Here is a 17,711-nt window from a genome sequence, read left to right on the forward strand (position 1 = left end):
TCTTTTGAAAAGGATATTTTGTTTTGAAAATAGAAATTTGGGAAAATATTTGATATAGTGGAAAAAGAATTTGGAACACAACGTTTGGAAGTTTAGATTGCGATTAATTAACGTATATCATTAAAAATTTTTCGAGACAAGAGATTACAATTCTTGAAGATAATGAAGTAATAGGGATTGAAAGTATATATTAGATTCTTCGAAGTAACGAACACAGGAAATGCGAGGTTCAAGAGTTTGTTCAGAGGGTTTGTCAAAAGTCAGTTTGTAAAGGGCAAGTTACGATATAAAAGACACGAGTACAGTATCATTAGGAAGATTGATTTATGGGCTTGGGGAACCTAACACGAGGCGATTTCTGTCTGATGAATTTGCAAATTCCGTGTTTTAATCGCATCACTGATCAAAATGAAAGAGCAAATTTCATAAAGAGATTCTAATTTCCAAAATTATAATGGTTAAGATATTTGAAAATGAAATTGAATTAAAAAAAAAAAGAAAAAAGAAGAAATGTAAGGGGAACAAGTCTATCTATGATCAGAAGTATTCCAATACTAATCCCTCTCCAAACATCAAAATTATAACACTTTAGCAAATTTTAATTCAAAAATCCACGTGAAAGAACGAAAAGAAGAAAATTCCTTTTCCCCGTTTTATTAATTCAATACTCATCATCATCAAATCATTTCACTTTACGAACGATTTGACGAAAAAAAATAAATTTCTTTCTTTTAATTCGACGTCGAATTTCGAGAGGATCACGTTTTATAAGATATTTCAAACAACTCATCATTATCGTTATCGTTATCAAATCATTTCACTTTACGAACGATTTGACGAAAGAAAAAACTTTAATTCGAGAGAAGGAGGATCGAGTTTTATAGGGTATTTTCAGCGAAATATCGCGAGCATATGCAACCGAGACGAGGATCTGGTGTGGTTAAAACGTGGAGGAAATCGAGGGGGACCTCGCCAAGGGGTGGCAAAGTTTCACTTCCTTCGGGCGAACAATCGTTGGAACTTGGAATCGATTCCGCTTTGGTCATCATCAGAAATGCACTTCAGCCACGGCGCGGATCCGAAGCGAGACGAATCTCGAGGCCGAGAACCGCAGATCTCGTGGGTGGCGGTTTTGTCGAGTAATCGGTAATGGCGGTCGACTTTCGTCGAGGGAAATAGATGCGATTAAGTGGCGTGAGTGTTTCGAGAGTGAGGAATGCGAGAGTGAGGATCGATGAAAGTGATAAGATTAATAGACTGTAATAATTTTAGAAGTGTTCGAAAGAGGTTATTATACAAATGGATTAATAAAAATGGATTGTGCGCAAGTAAATCTTTTCTTACGATCTTCCACAATGCTTCGGAAGTGCACGAATGAGTTTAAATGTTAAAGTATAATAAATGATGAAATCGCTTCTTGTGGTGTATAAAAACTCTTCCTGGTAATAATCTATAAATAATCTGGAATGAGTTCAGGTTAAAAAATATGAAATTGATAAAAATTATAATAAATGATAATACGAGTTTTTTTTTTTTTTGAGAAAATGACTGAACAACAAAGTGTTGAATGAAATTAATTCTTGTAAACACTCCTAGTAAACCTAGTGGATGTAGATTTTGCGGAGTAAGATAATTGTATTTATAATGAAACGAAGTTTAGCTCTACAAGGAAAATATATTTCCGCGAAAATGGAGTTCATTTGACGTTTGCTCAACACTTAACGTGCCGGTCACGAGTTTTCCCCTCCCTGTTTAATAATCCAAAGGTAACGGACGAGTTACAACTATTCTTTTGCGTAGTGGTTCCCTCTAACAGATATAGAACATACCCAAGCATCGCTGTGAATAATTCATAAACATGTAGGAATGTTTAAAAGTATCTTAATATATAAAAAAGAAAAAAAAAAAACTTCAACTCAGAAACTCTCTTATCCTTCTTTATGGAAGAGAAATGCTAATAACTAGGGTAGAGAACGGACATTTTTATTAAATATTAATAAATCAAAATTAACGAAAAATTGGAGCACGATATATTTAACGTAAAAATCGATATCGAAACACGATGTACAAATATGCACTGTGTGCTTAAAATATTCCAATTATCAGTGAATCGACTCGTGAGAATAAAATGCCTCTTTTATATTTTCCGCGCACCTAAAATTTTCAAAAAAATTACCGAATCATCACACGCGTAATTCTATCTACTAATTCAACGCAATTACGAAAATTCAAAACGTTCAATTTCATTAAAAAAAGAGCATCAAATTCTCAATTTTAGATCGAGAAAATTTTTTTATTTTTTCCTTCTTGAAACAAAATACAAGAAGACAAAGAGCTCTACCGATTCGATCGCAGTTACGTTCGTTTATTTTTTGTGGCGTTAATTTAGCGAGGTAACGGTATTGTAACGGCAGACTGATAACCTCGATTCTGTTCTGAACGCACTGACAATTTTATCTTTTTATTCTCTTTTTCTCTTTTATATATATATCTCTCCTTTTTTTTTTGCTCGTTCCAATTCGAAGATTGGAGATAAAGATCGAACGAACCGCGAACGATGGTGCTTGTCGATCTCCGCAGCTATATTCACAGATACCCACTCTGGAATGAAGTGGTTCTGTAAATCGAGAGACAACGGGATCGATGTTGTTGCACTACTCGTGGCTCGGAGTTCGATTTGGAGTTGTTTTAAAAGAATCGTTAGTCAATACTTTGGAGAGGAAAAATTAGAAATTTTTCACAATTTAATATTACATATTGAAATTATTAATCGTAAAAATATCCAATCCTTTCAATTAAATATTAAATAATCGATCAAATTTATTATTAGTGTAGCAAACATTTAGTATCGAAAATGATTTTATAATTATTATAGAATTTTTAACAAGTTTCCAGCATTGAACAAATTTCCCCAAAAATTTTCCCAAGAGTTTTTACAATTCATTTTGTAAAAACGATCAATAATAGGAATAGATTGAATATTAAACGACGAAATAACAATCGAAACAAATCCAAAGATAAATCATATCTAGAAATTTAATCTAAATCTACCTCGATCGTATTCGGCTTCTAATCGGTTGAAATTCAACGTTTTCGTTGTCCCTGCACAAGATGCGGTCGTAGAGGGACAATGGAGCGACGTGGCATCAGAAACGACAATTCAGTCGTGGCGACACTGACCACGTCTCTCATCCCACGGAATTACTCCATTAAAATGAATGCGTCGCGACACCACGGGGAACTGGAATTCAACGAGGAAAATCTGGTGGAAATTTAGCGGTGGCTCGTAGGTCATGGCCGTAAGGTGAGATCGCTGAGTCAACTTAATCCGTCCAAACTTCACTTCGTCGCATCGCGTTCATCATCAACGAGACGGATTTGTATTTTAGAGACGAGTGTGATCTCATATAAACAGATGGAATGTAACAATTTAAAGGATAGAATAGCAGATACTTTTTACTATTTATATAAATTTAGACATTTTGTTTCTAGACTTTGAAAATTGGTTTCTTGAAATGCCGAATTATTTTTTCTTCCTTCTTTCAACTCGCGCGAAACTTGAAGAATTATTTTAAATCGATAAAGACTTTGAAAAATTATTAACCGTATAATATTTATCATTCCAAAATGATAACACGAAGGGGCTAAAATTAATCAAAATTTTCCATCCCGTTAAAATAAAATATTAATTTATCGTGTTGTATTTTCATCCCTCGAGATTTTATGTCTGGCATTTGTACGATATATATAATATATATACACTTTATCGACGAGTCTTGGAATATCGATTTCAGTCCAACGAGTCGCTGCTCCATACGTCGAAAATTGAAGTGAAAAATATTTTAGGCCACGGTTTTACGTGGTTGGCAGGATAATTGATATCGCGTCTGGTAACAGGGAAACAGGTATCACGTAAGAGGATTCGCGGACTTAATATCAAAAGTGGATATTTAACTTTTCTTCGAACGTGAACTGAGAATTTTCGGCTGCCTCTGCTCGTTAAAATTTTTACCTTTATTACATGATATTAAATATTATTATACCACGAGAAGTATTAATTAAAAAAGCATTAAACGAAACTTTAAACTCTGTATCTCGTAATTGGAATACGAATTTTTATGTGAAATTAAATTTGTGCGGAAATGGAGATTACACCTTCGATATTTTCGCATAAACATCCAAGCTAATTTATTATTTCTCCACCTCGATTAAAAATCTTTCTACTACGTATTATTTACAATTCATGTATAATTCATTGATCTTTAATCGCAATACAAAAAATCTTTAAGTATCTCCTATGAAAAGTGAACAACGACACGTCAAACGCACGCCCTCCCCGCAAGAGAAAGAAATCAAAATTTCTTTTAAACTTTAAACCTCCCCCGAACAATCAGTTTTCCAAAACCAGCGAGCCACCTTTCTCTTTTCCCGGAGCAAAAATCCTGGCCATTACTCAAGAAACAACATCAACATCCATCCGAGGCAAGGTAAAACACGCGAGCAGCGCGAAATTGCGCTCGTTAATCACCCGTTCCTTTCGAGACAGCTGCGAGCGGTTCAAAGAGGGTTGAACAGCCCCTCGTTCGAGCCGAAAGAAACGGGTATTGATAAACGCTCGCATATATAGGCGAACCGTACTCGTGTTCAATTTCAGGTTCAATTACCCGCCAAGGATGAATTGATCGGGGTTAGCTGCGAGGTAAAGAAAGCTAACCTCCCCCAGGGCTAATTATTTTAATTATTCACGTGTCGCGGGACAGGGTCGACCGATCAAACGAATTCCCGCTTGAATCCCGGTCGTCGATCCGACCACCACGATGCTCCAAGTTTTTAGGGGGCCGCGCCGATATCGACCAGCCACCCCTTTTCGTCCACCACCACCCGAGCCTTTCTCGCGCTGCGAGAGAAAACAACGAGCGCTGAAATATGCAAGCCGAGGCGACGACCTCTTTCGTTGAATTTCTTCTCGCGGATCTCGAGGAGGGGAATGTTACCTCTGACGTGTTAATATATTCGAAGATCTGTCTTTTGAAGAAGATCGAGGAATGGTGGAAATAGGGATAAGTTTATGAGACGATGAACTTTTTTGGTTCATTAAATAGTTTTAAATTAATCTTGTTACGTATGATGAAAATTTTTTCATGATAAATTCTAAGAAGAATCGACATATCTTTGGAACTGCAAAAAAGGGCTACAAGTGTTGGAAAAAGAAAAGAATGTAGATTCATTTTAGACAGATCTCGGATTAAAGATCCGGAAGATAATTGAAACGAGACGGGTATAATTGAATGCAAGGCACGATTGATATTAATAATAACTCGGGGGATTAGGGATTTTCGTAATCGTTCGGCCGAGTTTCAATGAAAATTACGTCAACAGAAGTTTCCTCCATATTTGTGTTTCAATTCCACGCTCTAATAATACGTTCACCGCCCATCGTCAGGAACGTTAATTAAAAAGAAAGCGCAAACAAAAGGGGGATAATCCTTCGAGAAAACATTACTTGCTTCCCTCTGCTACAATTTCAAAATACAACTTCTTAATAAACTTAAGCAAATTTTCCATTAAATTTATAAAAAGAAATAATAACAATACAATCTTGCAAAGATGACCAAATTTGGAATTCAAATGGAAATAAATAAGACGAACGAACGAACGAACTAATTAAGGTATCAGTGTGATCTCTCCATTTCGAGATCCGCATTAATTCATCTTCAACCCCCGAGATTTGCCGTCCTCGAATGCCCTCCCGCCAAAGAACACGAACGCTCGATTGCACGGAATAACAAACATCTTCTTCAAACAACCATCCCTAAACGACGCGATAAACGTTCCACAGATTCACCGGTAAGCGGAATGTCACCCCGTTCTCATCACCTCCTTCGAACGATCTCCTTAACCCAAAGACCCATCGAGTGCACACAATGTGTCCGCACGGAGTCTCGTTAACTGTGTGACCCCGATGATACTTTCCAAAATACTCTCCCTTGTACCAAGGCCCTTGTATTCATCGAGGGAAAGGAGGAAAGGGGCAGGGATGATTCTCTCGACTTTAGGACGAATCCTTTGTGCGACGACTTTGTGTGAACGTTTCTTCCCCGATTCGTTCTCCATTCGTCCGTGAGATTTTCTTACAGATTGAGAGAGATATTGAGGGATCTCGGCAGATTGTAGTTGGATGGCTGGATGGATTTTACACAACCGTATTGAGTTCTCGTAAGAGTTTAAGAGAGGATCGCGGATATAAAAATTGGCTATTTTTGGAAATTTTCTTTAATCCACCGAGCGCATCGATTCAAATGTAATGAACTATTAGAAATGAAGAAATGCGGACTGTTTTGACTAAGATCAAAATCATCTCGAACAAAAAGATAAATTTCAAACAAACGATATAAGATAAAAAAAAAAAAAAGAAAAAATTCTTCTGGATTCCTCGTTCTAAGAGCTGCTCGTCTCGACTCAAGATTCGCATCGAAATCACTCGGAAATCCTCCAAGCGGATTCGCACGGTTCTAAAAATCTCATCTTACAGAGTGAGAGATCCGTATCTATCTAACGAGGTCGCGTTTCAGTTGCATTTTTTCCTTTTTCCTTTTTTTCTTTTCTTTTCGATTCTCTCTGAATATACGCGAACGCACGACGAGGGGAAAAGTGGAGGGAGAGAGAAAGAGAGAAAAAAGAAAAACAGGGAGAGAGGATAAAAATAAACAGAGAGGGGGTAGGAGGCGGTAGTAGGCTGTTCAGCTCGCAATGTACGCAGAGAAGCGTATCGATCGTCGTTGCCTTCCATGGTTCTCTTCCGCCACAGAGACAGCCGAGGAGCATACGGTAACCCAGCCTCCCCCTCCCCGTCTGTACCACGTTTTATCCTCTGTTTGCACCCTTTTCCGCCCCACACCCTCCATCACGACCGCTTAATTCACCTCCCTCCCTTCTTCTTCTTCTTTCTCATCCTTCTTACCTCGTCCACCCCCGGGCGGTTGTGCTTCTTCTTCGTCTTTTCCGTGTTCGAGAAGCGATACGATGATCCGAAATGGGCCTTGCAGAGACGTCTGTTCGACGCGGTGGATCGATGCCGCGGATTTTTGTTCAAATTTCGGGGCAGAGGATGGTATTTTCCTTCAACGAGGCTTTCGTCTGAGAGATTTTTTTCACTCGAGGAGGAATTTCTTTCACTCTTTGGTCGCCTTTGGTTTGAAGGAAAAGAACGGATCGTAGATAAATATTTCACTTTGGAACGATACTTTTACAATTGATATTTGCTGATATTACACGTCGTTATCCATCCACTGCTAGATTTTATTGAATTCGACTGTACGACTGAGTGTATAATAAAGATTCGATTGGATTGAAATTTTCGAACGACGAAGGAAATTTAATAATCTACGGAGATTAACGACGATGCCAAATGTACCGTCATCCATACCCTGCATTAAATATAAAAGGAAAACTCGAACAAAGGTAAAATGCAAACTCGAAAGAGAGGAAAAAGAATTGCTTTATCACGAAAAAAACAGAGAATCTCCAACTTTTGAAGATTCAGCGTACGCAACCGCAAAGAATAAAAAAAAAAAAAAAACGAGAGAGAGAAAAAAGATTTCAGAAGCCAGAGGCGCACGGATTCTCAAAGAGAAAATCCGCTTTCCCGCGACATTAAAGACTCGTTGCGAATGTCTCGTTTCACCCGGAAACGAAGAACGGCTACGCAGCAGGCTAACCAAATCGTCGCGTCACGTGCGCAAATTGGTCGGCTCTCGATCCGGCCGAGTCTCGAGGCGACTTTCTTCGAGCGAGCGTGGACGGATCAAAGGAGTCGAGTGTACACACGCGCGGTGAACCGCGACGGAATAAATTCACGAATCGCAACAGGTTGCGCGCCGACGACGAAAGGGGACGACGCGGAGAAATTTTGGAAATTTTGGAGGAAATTGGGAAATCGGGTGGAATCGTACAGCGGAGATATCGTATTGCCTCGTACGAGCTCTAACGAGGTTTCCCTTTAGACCACAAAGGAAACAGGATAGGATTGTTTGTTGGACGATGATCAGATATGGGGCGAAAGGGGTGGAAGATCGGGGATCCGCCGGATTTGTGAACTCGATACGAGGGATGTCGAAGATGGGGTGTCGCTCGTTTCGACCCTTGTTGGAACAAATTCGGAAATTTAAAATTTCGCGTATCCCTTTTCGAAAGATTTTGAAACGCCGTGAATTATAGGCTAATTTCTTCTTCTTACGAACAAAAGATATAATAAACGTGTTGGGATAAAGGTGTTGTAATAGTTAATTCTTGTGACCAACATAAGACACAATATTTATAATAATTTGTATAAACGTTTGTATACAACAAAAGAAAAAGAAAATTGTCGAAGAGGCAAAGTTAAGTTCTGAAAGTATTCACAGAATTTAAAATCTGGAGAATCGGTTAAGTTGAAATAACGAGCACTGTGAAAATCCAGCTTAATAAGATTAATACTCGGAAATACGAATGGCTTGCTTTTCGAGCAAAATCTAATGTAATTCTTTTGGAGGAATGTTTTCGAGGTATGTTTCTCTTCCTCCTCCTTCTTCTTCTTTTTAATCTCTCCACTTACAAATCGCGGAATATATGCATCCCTTTGCAGAAACACGTAAGACGTTCGTCATTGATCGAACGAGAATCATTTAACGTAGCCAATTATTGCATGATTCGGATATACGAGGCGAAGATACCATTAGATATTTAAGTGGCCGTCATGCAGCAGGACATAGTATCGTACTTGGTATGTCCATTAATGTAGCCTCTAGCACGCGATTCTCCCGGTAATTAGGTCAACGCCTGCGCTCAATCCATTGTGCGTGTTATATACGCTATGGGGACGAGACTATAATTTCCCTCGTCTCTTTTGCAATCACCCTTGTTGCGTCCCCTCGTTAAGAAATTTTAATTTCGAAATTAAAATTGCTCGATATTTAATATTCGTGATTCATGTAATTTATCGCGCAACAAAATAGGATTTATCGTTTTATATACGATATTAATACAAGAAAATTAATTATTTCTTCGATTATTCGCTTATTCATCACCTGTTGAATTAAACCGAAATCGAAATCCACCTGAATTAAACACATCCCTTCAACGAACAATCTCTCCGTCCAATTCTCAAGCGACTCCTAAACAACCCCCTCTGCCGCGCTACCAACTCTCCCCCCTCCTCTCCCTCAATCGCTCAGCCACGTCTCGAACATCATCAACTCCAAACTCGGCTCATAAAACCATCACGAACCTGCTACAGCCAATCGAACCTCTCGTCAAACCAAACATCAAACACTGGGTGGTATCGATCATCGGGCGAGCAAAGCTTGGTATTCGTCAAACGTTTGCCAATGTCCGCCGACTAATGCGCGAATATTTGTGCTGAAACGCGTGTATCCGAGTGTGTGGAAAATAAATGTTTGCGGAATACAAGTGCACGTGAGAATTGACGTCGTCGAAATTGGAAAATAGAATTTTGATTGGGAACGATTAAAAACACTTGATTGGTGATCGATATTTCGTGAACCGAATTCACGAAAATTGCATATTCCTTCTTTTTAGTATCTGCTTCAATACTTATAAATTTCTTTAAAAATTCTTACCGAATAAACTTAATTAAAATGTGCAGAACTCTCTAAAAGCTAAAACTCAAACCTAACTCTTCGTCATCCTCCACATCCCCACCCCTAAATCGAACTACTTCGAGGATCTCCTCGCATCTCCTCTCATTTTAAACCTTAAAAAACCCTAAAAAAAAAACCTTAAGCCAACTTAGAAAAAAAAAAAAAAGAGAGAAAAGAAAAATCTCTAAATCCTCCTCTTCATCCTCCTCGTCGTTATCCTTGAATCGAACCGTCCCTTTTCGCGTACCCGATACTCGAAGCACGTATCCACCCCCATATCCGATCATATCGAAATTAGCATCTTACCTTGCGTGTTGCCGTTGGGCTGGCCAGGCTGCGGTATCCCCGGATAAAGGGGCGAGGGATGAGGCGAGGGTTGATTGCTGGGCGGTCCTGTAGAATGCGGATTGGCAGTCGTGGGGGTCGGCGTGGCCGATGCTACTTGCTGGGATTGTTGGGATTGCTGCACAGTGCCCACGGCCGACGTGGGTGTTGCTGCAGGGGTGCAGCCACCCCCGCCGCCACCGATCCCTCCAATGCTCGGTTGCTGCTGCTGTTGCTGCTGCTGTTGCTGGGGCGTTTGTTGCGGCGTCGGCGGCTTCTGGCTGTCCGGCGAGTCGCCACCCGTCTCTGGAAACGGGTGAACAGTTAGGTGGAATATTAATGAACACGGGCTTGGGTGTCTGGAACAGTTCTACGGATGCGTCTGCTAGTCCACGCGGATGGATTTCGGAGGGGCTGCACCGGGTGTAGACCGTTATATCCGATTTGGAGAGGGTGGGGGAAGAGGGGGAGGTTCGAAGAAGGATGAAGAGTAAGGGGCAGAGAGAGAGAGAGAGAGAGTTCAATTATTTGGGTTGCGTCGCGTTTGGGAGATGGGGCCGGTTTGCTGTTTGCTTTTGGACGAGGAGGATAGTGGTGATGGATTGATGGAGCGAGAGCGTGGTAAGGTGAGGGATGATCGATAGGAAGAATTTAGGTGGAATGTTTATTAGGTGGATGTGGAATTCTTTCGAATTTGTACTTTTGTATCGTTGAAATTTTGAATTATCTTGAAAATCGATTGGTCGACAAGTATTGTGAAAGAATGAAAGGATCATTTTTCACACCCCCAATCACGAGATGTATGTATACATTGATGATTAATATGGAACGTAATCGATAATTCATTAACGTGTCTAGTCTAGTCGTTCTGTTAGCAACTGTTTAGTCGTATAAAAGCTTCTGCCCCTGACATGCTAATTTTATCGGGAACAATTCCTATTCGGGGATGGTAATTAATTAGAGATTTCGGTCTATTCAACTCGTGGAACGCGCGCACAGTGTTTCGAATTCAGAATGCTTTCCAAAGAGGAGGAAATATGAATAATGTTGAAAGCTGTTGAAGAAAATCAATATCTGTCTCAACTTCTCCCACAGAAAACACGAGCGTTCGTCGAGCATTGTGACGACGGGTGGCGAGGATCTATTAATCAGTTGAACGAGAGAGACACGCTCTGGATCGACTTGTACGTTATTCATGAAACAATTGACTGATTGTATTTCTATTTTATACTCTATCATTAACGAGACTTTAATTCTATTATATTTACCGAACAAATATAAATACGATAAAAATAGAGGAAGGAAATTTTGAAACGTTAAATTACGATACGTGAAATATATTGAATTATGAATTCGCATAATCTAATTTCCAAGTTAAATTCTACGTGACCGCATAATAGTGATCTTTATCACATATAATTGGAAGCATATATCGTCTTGCCAAAAATTATATTTTCTTCCTGTTTAACTCTTTAATATTTATCTTATCACTCTCGTCGGTAAGAACGACCGTGTCATTATCATCTCACGGTAAGATTGAATTTTAAAATCGATTAAAAAATTTCAACTCGAAAATCTACGATTCTTCGAAAAGAAACACATTCTTATCGTAAAAACAACAGCAAATGCACAACATCGACGGCATTTTTATTACGCAAAATTAAATTTAAATTTTCCAATATTGATCCGATTGAAAGTAATTCCTACGGATCTATATTATGTTCTTTTTTTTTTCTTCCTTCTTTTTCGAGAAACGAAACACAACACACACGGTCCAACGATTCCGGAAATTGAGCCCACGTCTGTGCGATAACGAGGCGCGAAATCTAATTACGTTCTTCGTCTTGTCATTCTCGCGTCTCGTTTCCACCCGCAGACCATGGTCCCTTATTTCCTGATCAGTCGGAGGCTGGACAATTTCCACTGGACCAGACACGATCCCATCGCGGAAATTCGCGAATTCGTCCATGTCGGATAAAACTCCATTCAATTCCCCTCCCCGAAATTGGAAACTTTCGCGATTATTCTCCACGGTTATTTCGATTTTATGGAACCGATTTATGCTCCCGTCGAAAGTAGATAAGGGAAACGTAGAAATGTTGAGGTTGAAGAGGAGTTTAAGATAATTGCGAGGTCGAGTTTTAAAAGTTGAGTTTTTAGCACGAGTCTTAGGAGACATTCATATTGCAGAAAGTTTTCCATAAAGAGTGATACGAGGGAACTCACCATTTTCCGGAAACGACGTGGACCTTATGACGGGCAACAGGATTCCTTTCTGTACCAGCTCGTCTCTGCTTGCTCGTACAGAGATTTTCCTCTCGAGCGCTGCAATCGCGAAAAACAATCTGGTTTATCGATAAGCCATTTGATTTATTAATCATCACGAACACATTCTTTAGCTTCTTATTTTTTTTTAAAAAATCTATTCGGATCGATAGCGAAAAGAAAAAGGTAAGATCACTTACACAATGAGGCAGCCTCGAATTTATCCGATTTCTTTTTCCGTTTCCATTTCCAGGGTTTGAAGAGTCTACCGAGGGCTGAAAACTTGCTTTTCCTCTCGAGGGGTGGTGTCCGCGCCCCAGAGCCCAAACTGTTCGTTCGCAATGCCGCCCCATTTTGTTTTTTCGCTGCAACAAGAGAGACAGAGTAACGAGGTTAATTATTCTCTCGATGTAAAAAAGCGGTTGTTGGTAAAAAAGAAAAAAAAAAAAAACAAAGGGATGCAACTTCATCAACGGTCGCACACCACCGTGTTATCGACTTGGGATACGATATTCTATTCCGTTTCCAAGAATTTCCAGGAAAACGAGGAATTTCTACTTTACCGACGAGGGATGAAACATCCCCTTCGAAAACGCGTTACCACCTTCGTACCGGCGAGTCAACGAAACACAATTACTGAAGGGAAACTTTGTTACCACTGGTCGAAATAAATTCTTGTTGAAAACAAGAATGAAACGAAATTTATCATTTCATAATCAAATATTGAATTACGAATAAAAAAAATGTAAATATAATTAATTCATTCTCACGTTACGCGAATGGGATTGTTTCGCAGAACGAAGAGGAATTCTTTTCTCCCCGGGACGAAAATGTTTTAAAAATTCAGAATAGGATGAATATAACATATCTAGTAAATGAAGTAACGAAGAAAATGAAGAACAGCTTTGTTTCACGAGATTAAAAAATTAATTTCGAAAAAAGGGGAAGAAAAAGAAATGAAGAAGAAGAAGAAGAAAAAGAAGAAGAATCGATCCATTTTCCTGCTCGAAAATCTCGTGAAAAATTGTTTCATCAAAGTTCTATTTAATATTTAATATCTTTTCTTATTATTTTCAAGAAGAAGAAAGGTTTCTACTTCTGATACACTCAATACTCAGAAGATAAGCCAACGATAATGGAACGAAGGACGACTTCCTCCGGAAGTGAAACTTATTTTCCGGGGTTATTGTACCTCTTTCGAGATAGAACGCTGTTCTGGAATGAATATTGGCGGAGAATTGTATTGAACGTGGCCACATCTCTCTCTCTTTCTCTCCTTTTACTCGGTTCTACTCCTCTTAACTCATTGTTAGACGGCCATGTCGATGTCACCATAAAATCAATATCCGACACTGTGGCCCCCCCATAGATATTTAATGGCTCTTGCGTTTCGACGAAAAGAAAAAAGGAAGAAAAGAAAAAAAATAAAATTTCACTTGGAAATTGGAGATACGTTTGGACAAATTTTATAATTGTGTGCACGAGAAACGGAACGAACGATTGAAAGTTGTAAAGAATTGTTATATATAATCATCGATTTATACGCGTTTTGATTGAACAGACACTTCGAATGGATAATATTTGGAATTAACTTGGAATATACCGCCGTGCGGTTAATAAGCTTTCGTTATATACGATATATCGGATTGAGAATTGTTAACCGCGCGCTATTATTAGAATACCAAAATTTTAGACGCATTCCGCTCTAGTAACCGCTAATTAGTGCGCGTAATAACACCCCTTGTTAATTAATTTACGTGGCAATCAAAATTGACCTGTGAATTCTGTGCACGTCAACTAAAAAATCTTTGAGCGTAGAGTACAGAAATTACTTATAAATTATTCGTTTTCAATGTCGTTGTCACGAACGAATCTGAATTTCATGAACAATTATCATAGAAATAGCTTTAGAGGAAAAGAAGCAGAAGAAAAAAAAGAAACAATCTTGAAAATTATAGTAATATTTTTTGACATCAAAATTGAGGAATTTGTGTCAAATTAAAATACTATTGGATACCCTTCCTTCCCCAAATATTAACATAAAAGTCGAGTCTTTTCACAACCATTCTCAACCATAATGGAATAGAACTTTACTTTTCTCGAAGAAAAATTCTCTTCAATCTTCAAACTGAACATCAAACACACCATTATATCGTATTTGTCACAAACATCTCTCGACAAAAATTGGTGGATTTCGATCTTTTCGATGATGGCCAAAGACGCGACGACAGGAAAGAACGAAAATAGGGGTGAAAGTAAATTTCTGGGAATCTCCAGAGGGAGGAATAATGGATGATAACGTGTGGTAGGGCAGTTTCGTCGAGGACAACGATTACCAACCTTGAACGTCCCCCCCAGGGACACTTGTGAACGATCTTCCAGCCAGAATTCTTGCCACAAGAGGGCGAATCTAGCTTACCTACCGCATACTATTCACTCCCTAAGCGTCTAATTTGGGGCTAATTAAACAGAGTGACGAAGGTCGATCGGTTTTCGTGTTTGGCGATACCAGTTTGGGATAAATTTGGATGCGGTTGGTGTTCCAAGAGGATCATCGTTTCAACCATTTTCCCCTCGAGTTTCTGGTAAACGAATCGCAAATTTGACAATTGAAATTAATCGATAACTATTACAAGACGATGATTGATACAAGACGAAATTAATGACAAAGCAATTTTTTATACCGCCATGAATATCTTTTCAAGTGATAAAAAGACTTCGATCGTGCAAGAGGATATTAATAAAAGTGGAACGAAGTTAAATTTATCGTCTCTCGAACGATCGATATTAATTTTTTTGTTTTATATGAATAATGCATATATAGAATGCTTATACATGTATTTTAAACGAGACTAGAGTTTGTTATATATATAAATGAATGAAAATTGCATTTTCCTGACGTCAGAGCCGCACGAGCATAACGAACATCAAAAAAAGAAGTTCATAATCATCATTATTATTCATACCCGATATTTCTTCTAAAATAACGAACATACACAATGTTAATTTTCTCAAAATTCTAAATTCTCGTTATTTACATTATTCGAATTATATCCAAAAATGAATTTTATTCCAATTATTCCACGGACGACGAAAGAAAGAAGGACGAAATCTCGTTTCTTCTCTTCTTTCTTTCTTTGAGAAACAGCGGAAACTCGAGGCGGAAGTGAGAAGAAATTCTAAAGAGGAAAATGTTTCGATAGATTCCGCTGATGTTCGAAAAATAATCGAGCGAGTTTTTCCTGTCGGAGCGGAACTCAATGCCATCAGAAATGGCTTAGCGACAATTGGCACGGGAGGGAAGGAATTCCTTGGCAAGCGTCGTCTTCGTATCCCTGCTGAAAATTGCTCAAATGTTCGATCGATCGGGTATGCGATATTCGATCGCGTTGATCGAATCTCAGAAGAGCTCGATCGAGTTTTTTCAGAGCACGAGTTCAAAGATTAAGAGTAATTAATATTAAGACTGGAATCGAGAAAGATATTGATCGTTTATAGCTGATGAGGAAAATTTAATTAAAAGTTGGGAATAAAGTTACTTCGATAAGTTAAGTTAGTTCGATAATTTATTGTATCAAAACATCATAATAATCGCGAATAATTATAATACTCGACATTTTTAACTAGTTACTCTTTCAACGGATTAATTCTCAACTCTGATAGCTAAGTATTTGACCAATGTATAACTTGTTTCATCTCATTTGATTGCTTTTGTTAAGAAATTTGAATTAAAAAATATTTGTGTATATAAAAAGCTATTAATATTATATTTATACATAACAAAAATTGATCGAGATTGCAAAATTGGAGAATTGGTTCTTCTGGAAATATATTAATATTTTATACACGAGACTGAATTTGAACAATATACAAGAGTCAATCATCGATGATTCTCAAAATAAAAGTCACGTACACACCAAATTCAAATTAATGTATTCAAATTATCCATAATCGGATATAAAAATAGAACCGAGATAAAAATCTTACAATCTTCACCCTTTCAATATGAACTTTACTTTGGATATTTTACGTCTCTTCACATAAAATCTCTACACTTTTCAAAAATATCACATACATCATTCACCAATCTTATCTATCCATAATTCCTAGACCAACGCATGACGAAACTCGTCGACGAATCAATCTTGATCGTCGATTTCGATTAAATCGCGAACGAGGTCTCCGCGAATATCCGCGGATATCGTCCCCGAGCGATTCCCCGTGGAATATATCAGCGTCTCGGCGCGGAATAATTGAGACGACAAAGCGGTTCCTGTACCTGGGAGGCCTATTCACGCGCGTCAAAGGCCGTCGAGGACCGATGTGCATCGTCTACCGTTCGCGGACAATGGCAATATTAACGCGAGATGGAGTGCGATTCCCTATTGTTCCAGAATCGCGATGCATCTTAAAGCTCCATTATCGCGCGTTTAAAAAAAAAAAAAAAGGAGAGGAGAGAAAGACGAATCGGCGCCATGTCGTTCTCGTGATGCGCGTTATAAAAATGAATTCGCACAAGTATGTACCCTTCTTCTCCTCCTAGTTTTTCGTTTTTTTTCTTTTTTTTTTTTTTTTGTTGTCATCTCGAACAGTTTTATTCGTTCGATACGGTTTCGCAGATATCGATATTTATTGAAGAGCGATGCTTTTCGGTGAGATAAGAAGAAGAATGAATGAGATATCGATGAGGATGATTCAATGGATGGTTCTTTCTTTCCTTTTTTTCATTATGAATTTAATTCGTTCGGGATTTGTGCGTAATAAGTGTCGAATGATCGAACGTTATCGGGAGATAACGTTGTATTTTAGGATCGGCAAGCGTGTTTTGTTATTAAGTCGGATTACGTTGCACGCATATGACGTAAAAACGTATCGCCATTTTGAAATACTGTCTGATTAAATTATTATTTAGATATAGACATAGTACTTATTTGAAAATATAAATAAGTACTATTGTAATAAATGAAAAATATATCAAATTATATCAAATTATTTCAGAGAACCAAATCTAATTAAGCAACTGAATAAAAAGACAATTAATCAAGTCCTTTATCCTCCAACTTTAACTCACGCCTTCAAAAAATTTTATAGTCCTTTATAGTTCGAATTCTTTACTCATATCATTAAATATCCAACTTCACACGAAACCTTTTCCAAATTTTTCTCTATTTCTAATTCTCATCGCCGACAAGTGATTCACAAGTCTCCCGAATCCACGCCACACGACGAAATCATCACTTACTCGCCATTCGTCGAAATACCATAACTCACGTTCATTAACCCTTTCGCTACTATGGGCGACTATAGTCGCTCTGCATAAGATGCCACTGAAGAATTATGGACGATTATAGTCACTCTGCATAAGATACCACTGAGATACTATAGGCGATTAGTCATATATAGTCATTTTGTATAAGATGCTACTGAAGAATTATGGCCGACTATAGTCGCTCTGCATGAGATGCCACTATTATGGGCGACTAT

The 17,711-nt window shown here is 38.3% G+C and overlaps 1 protein-coding gene across 8 annotated transcripts in view; it reads right to left on the reverse strand.

Moving 5' to 3' along the window:
• Positions 1-17,711, reverse strand: part of LOC100871677 (phosphatase and actin regulator 2) — a 310,790-nt gene that overhangs the window by 179,826 nt on the left and 113,253 nt on the right. For all 8 annotated transcript variants that reach the window (XM_086909573.1, XM_086909575.1, XM_086909578.1 and 5 more), the window contains 3 exons: positions 12,428-12,592; positions 12,189-12,287; positions 9,945-10,268 (listed from right to left, as the gene is read on the reverse strand). In XM_086909573.1, coding sequence (XP_086765699.1) covers positions 9,945-10,268; positions 12,189-12,287; positions 12,428-12,592 — 588 coding nt within the window. The remainder of the gene's footprint in view (positions 1-9,944; positions 10,269-12,188; positions 12,288-12,427; positions 12,593-17,711) is intronic.

Source organism: Apis florea, unplaced genomic scaffold (genome assembly GCF_048593485.1).
Source record: "Apis florea isolate Af1SG1 unplaced genomic scaffold, ASM4859348v1 contig_3158_pilon, whole genome shotgun sequence".
Classification (NCBI taxonomy): Eukaryota; Metazoa; Arthropoda; class Insecta; order Hymenoptera; family Apidae; genus Apis; species Apis florea.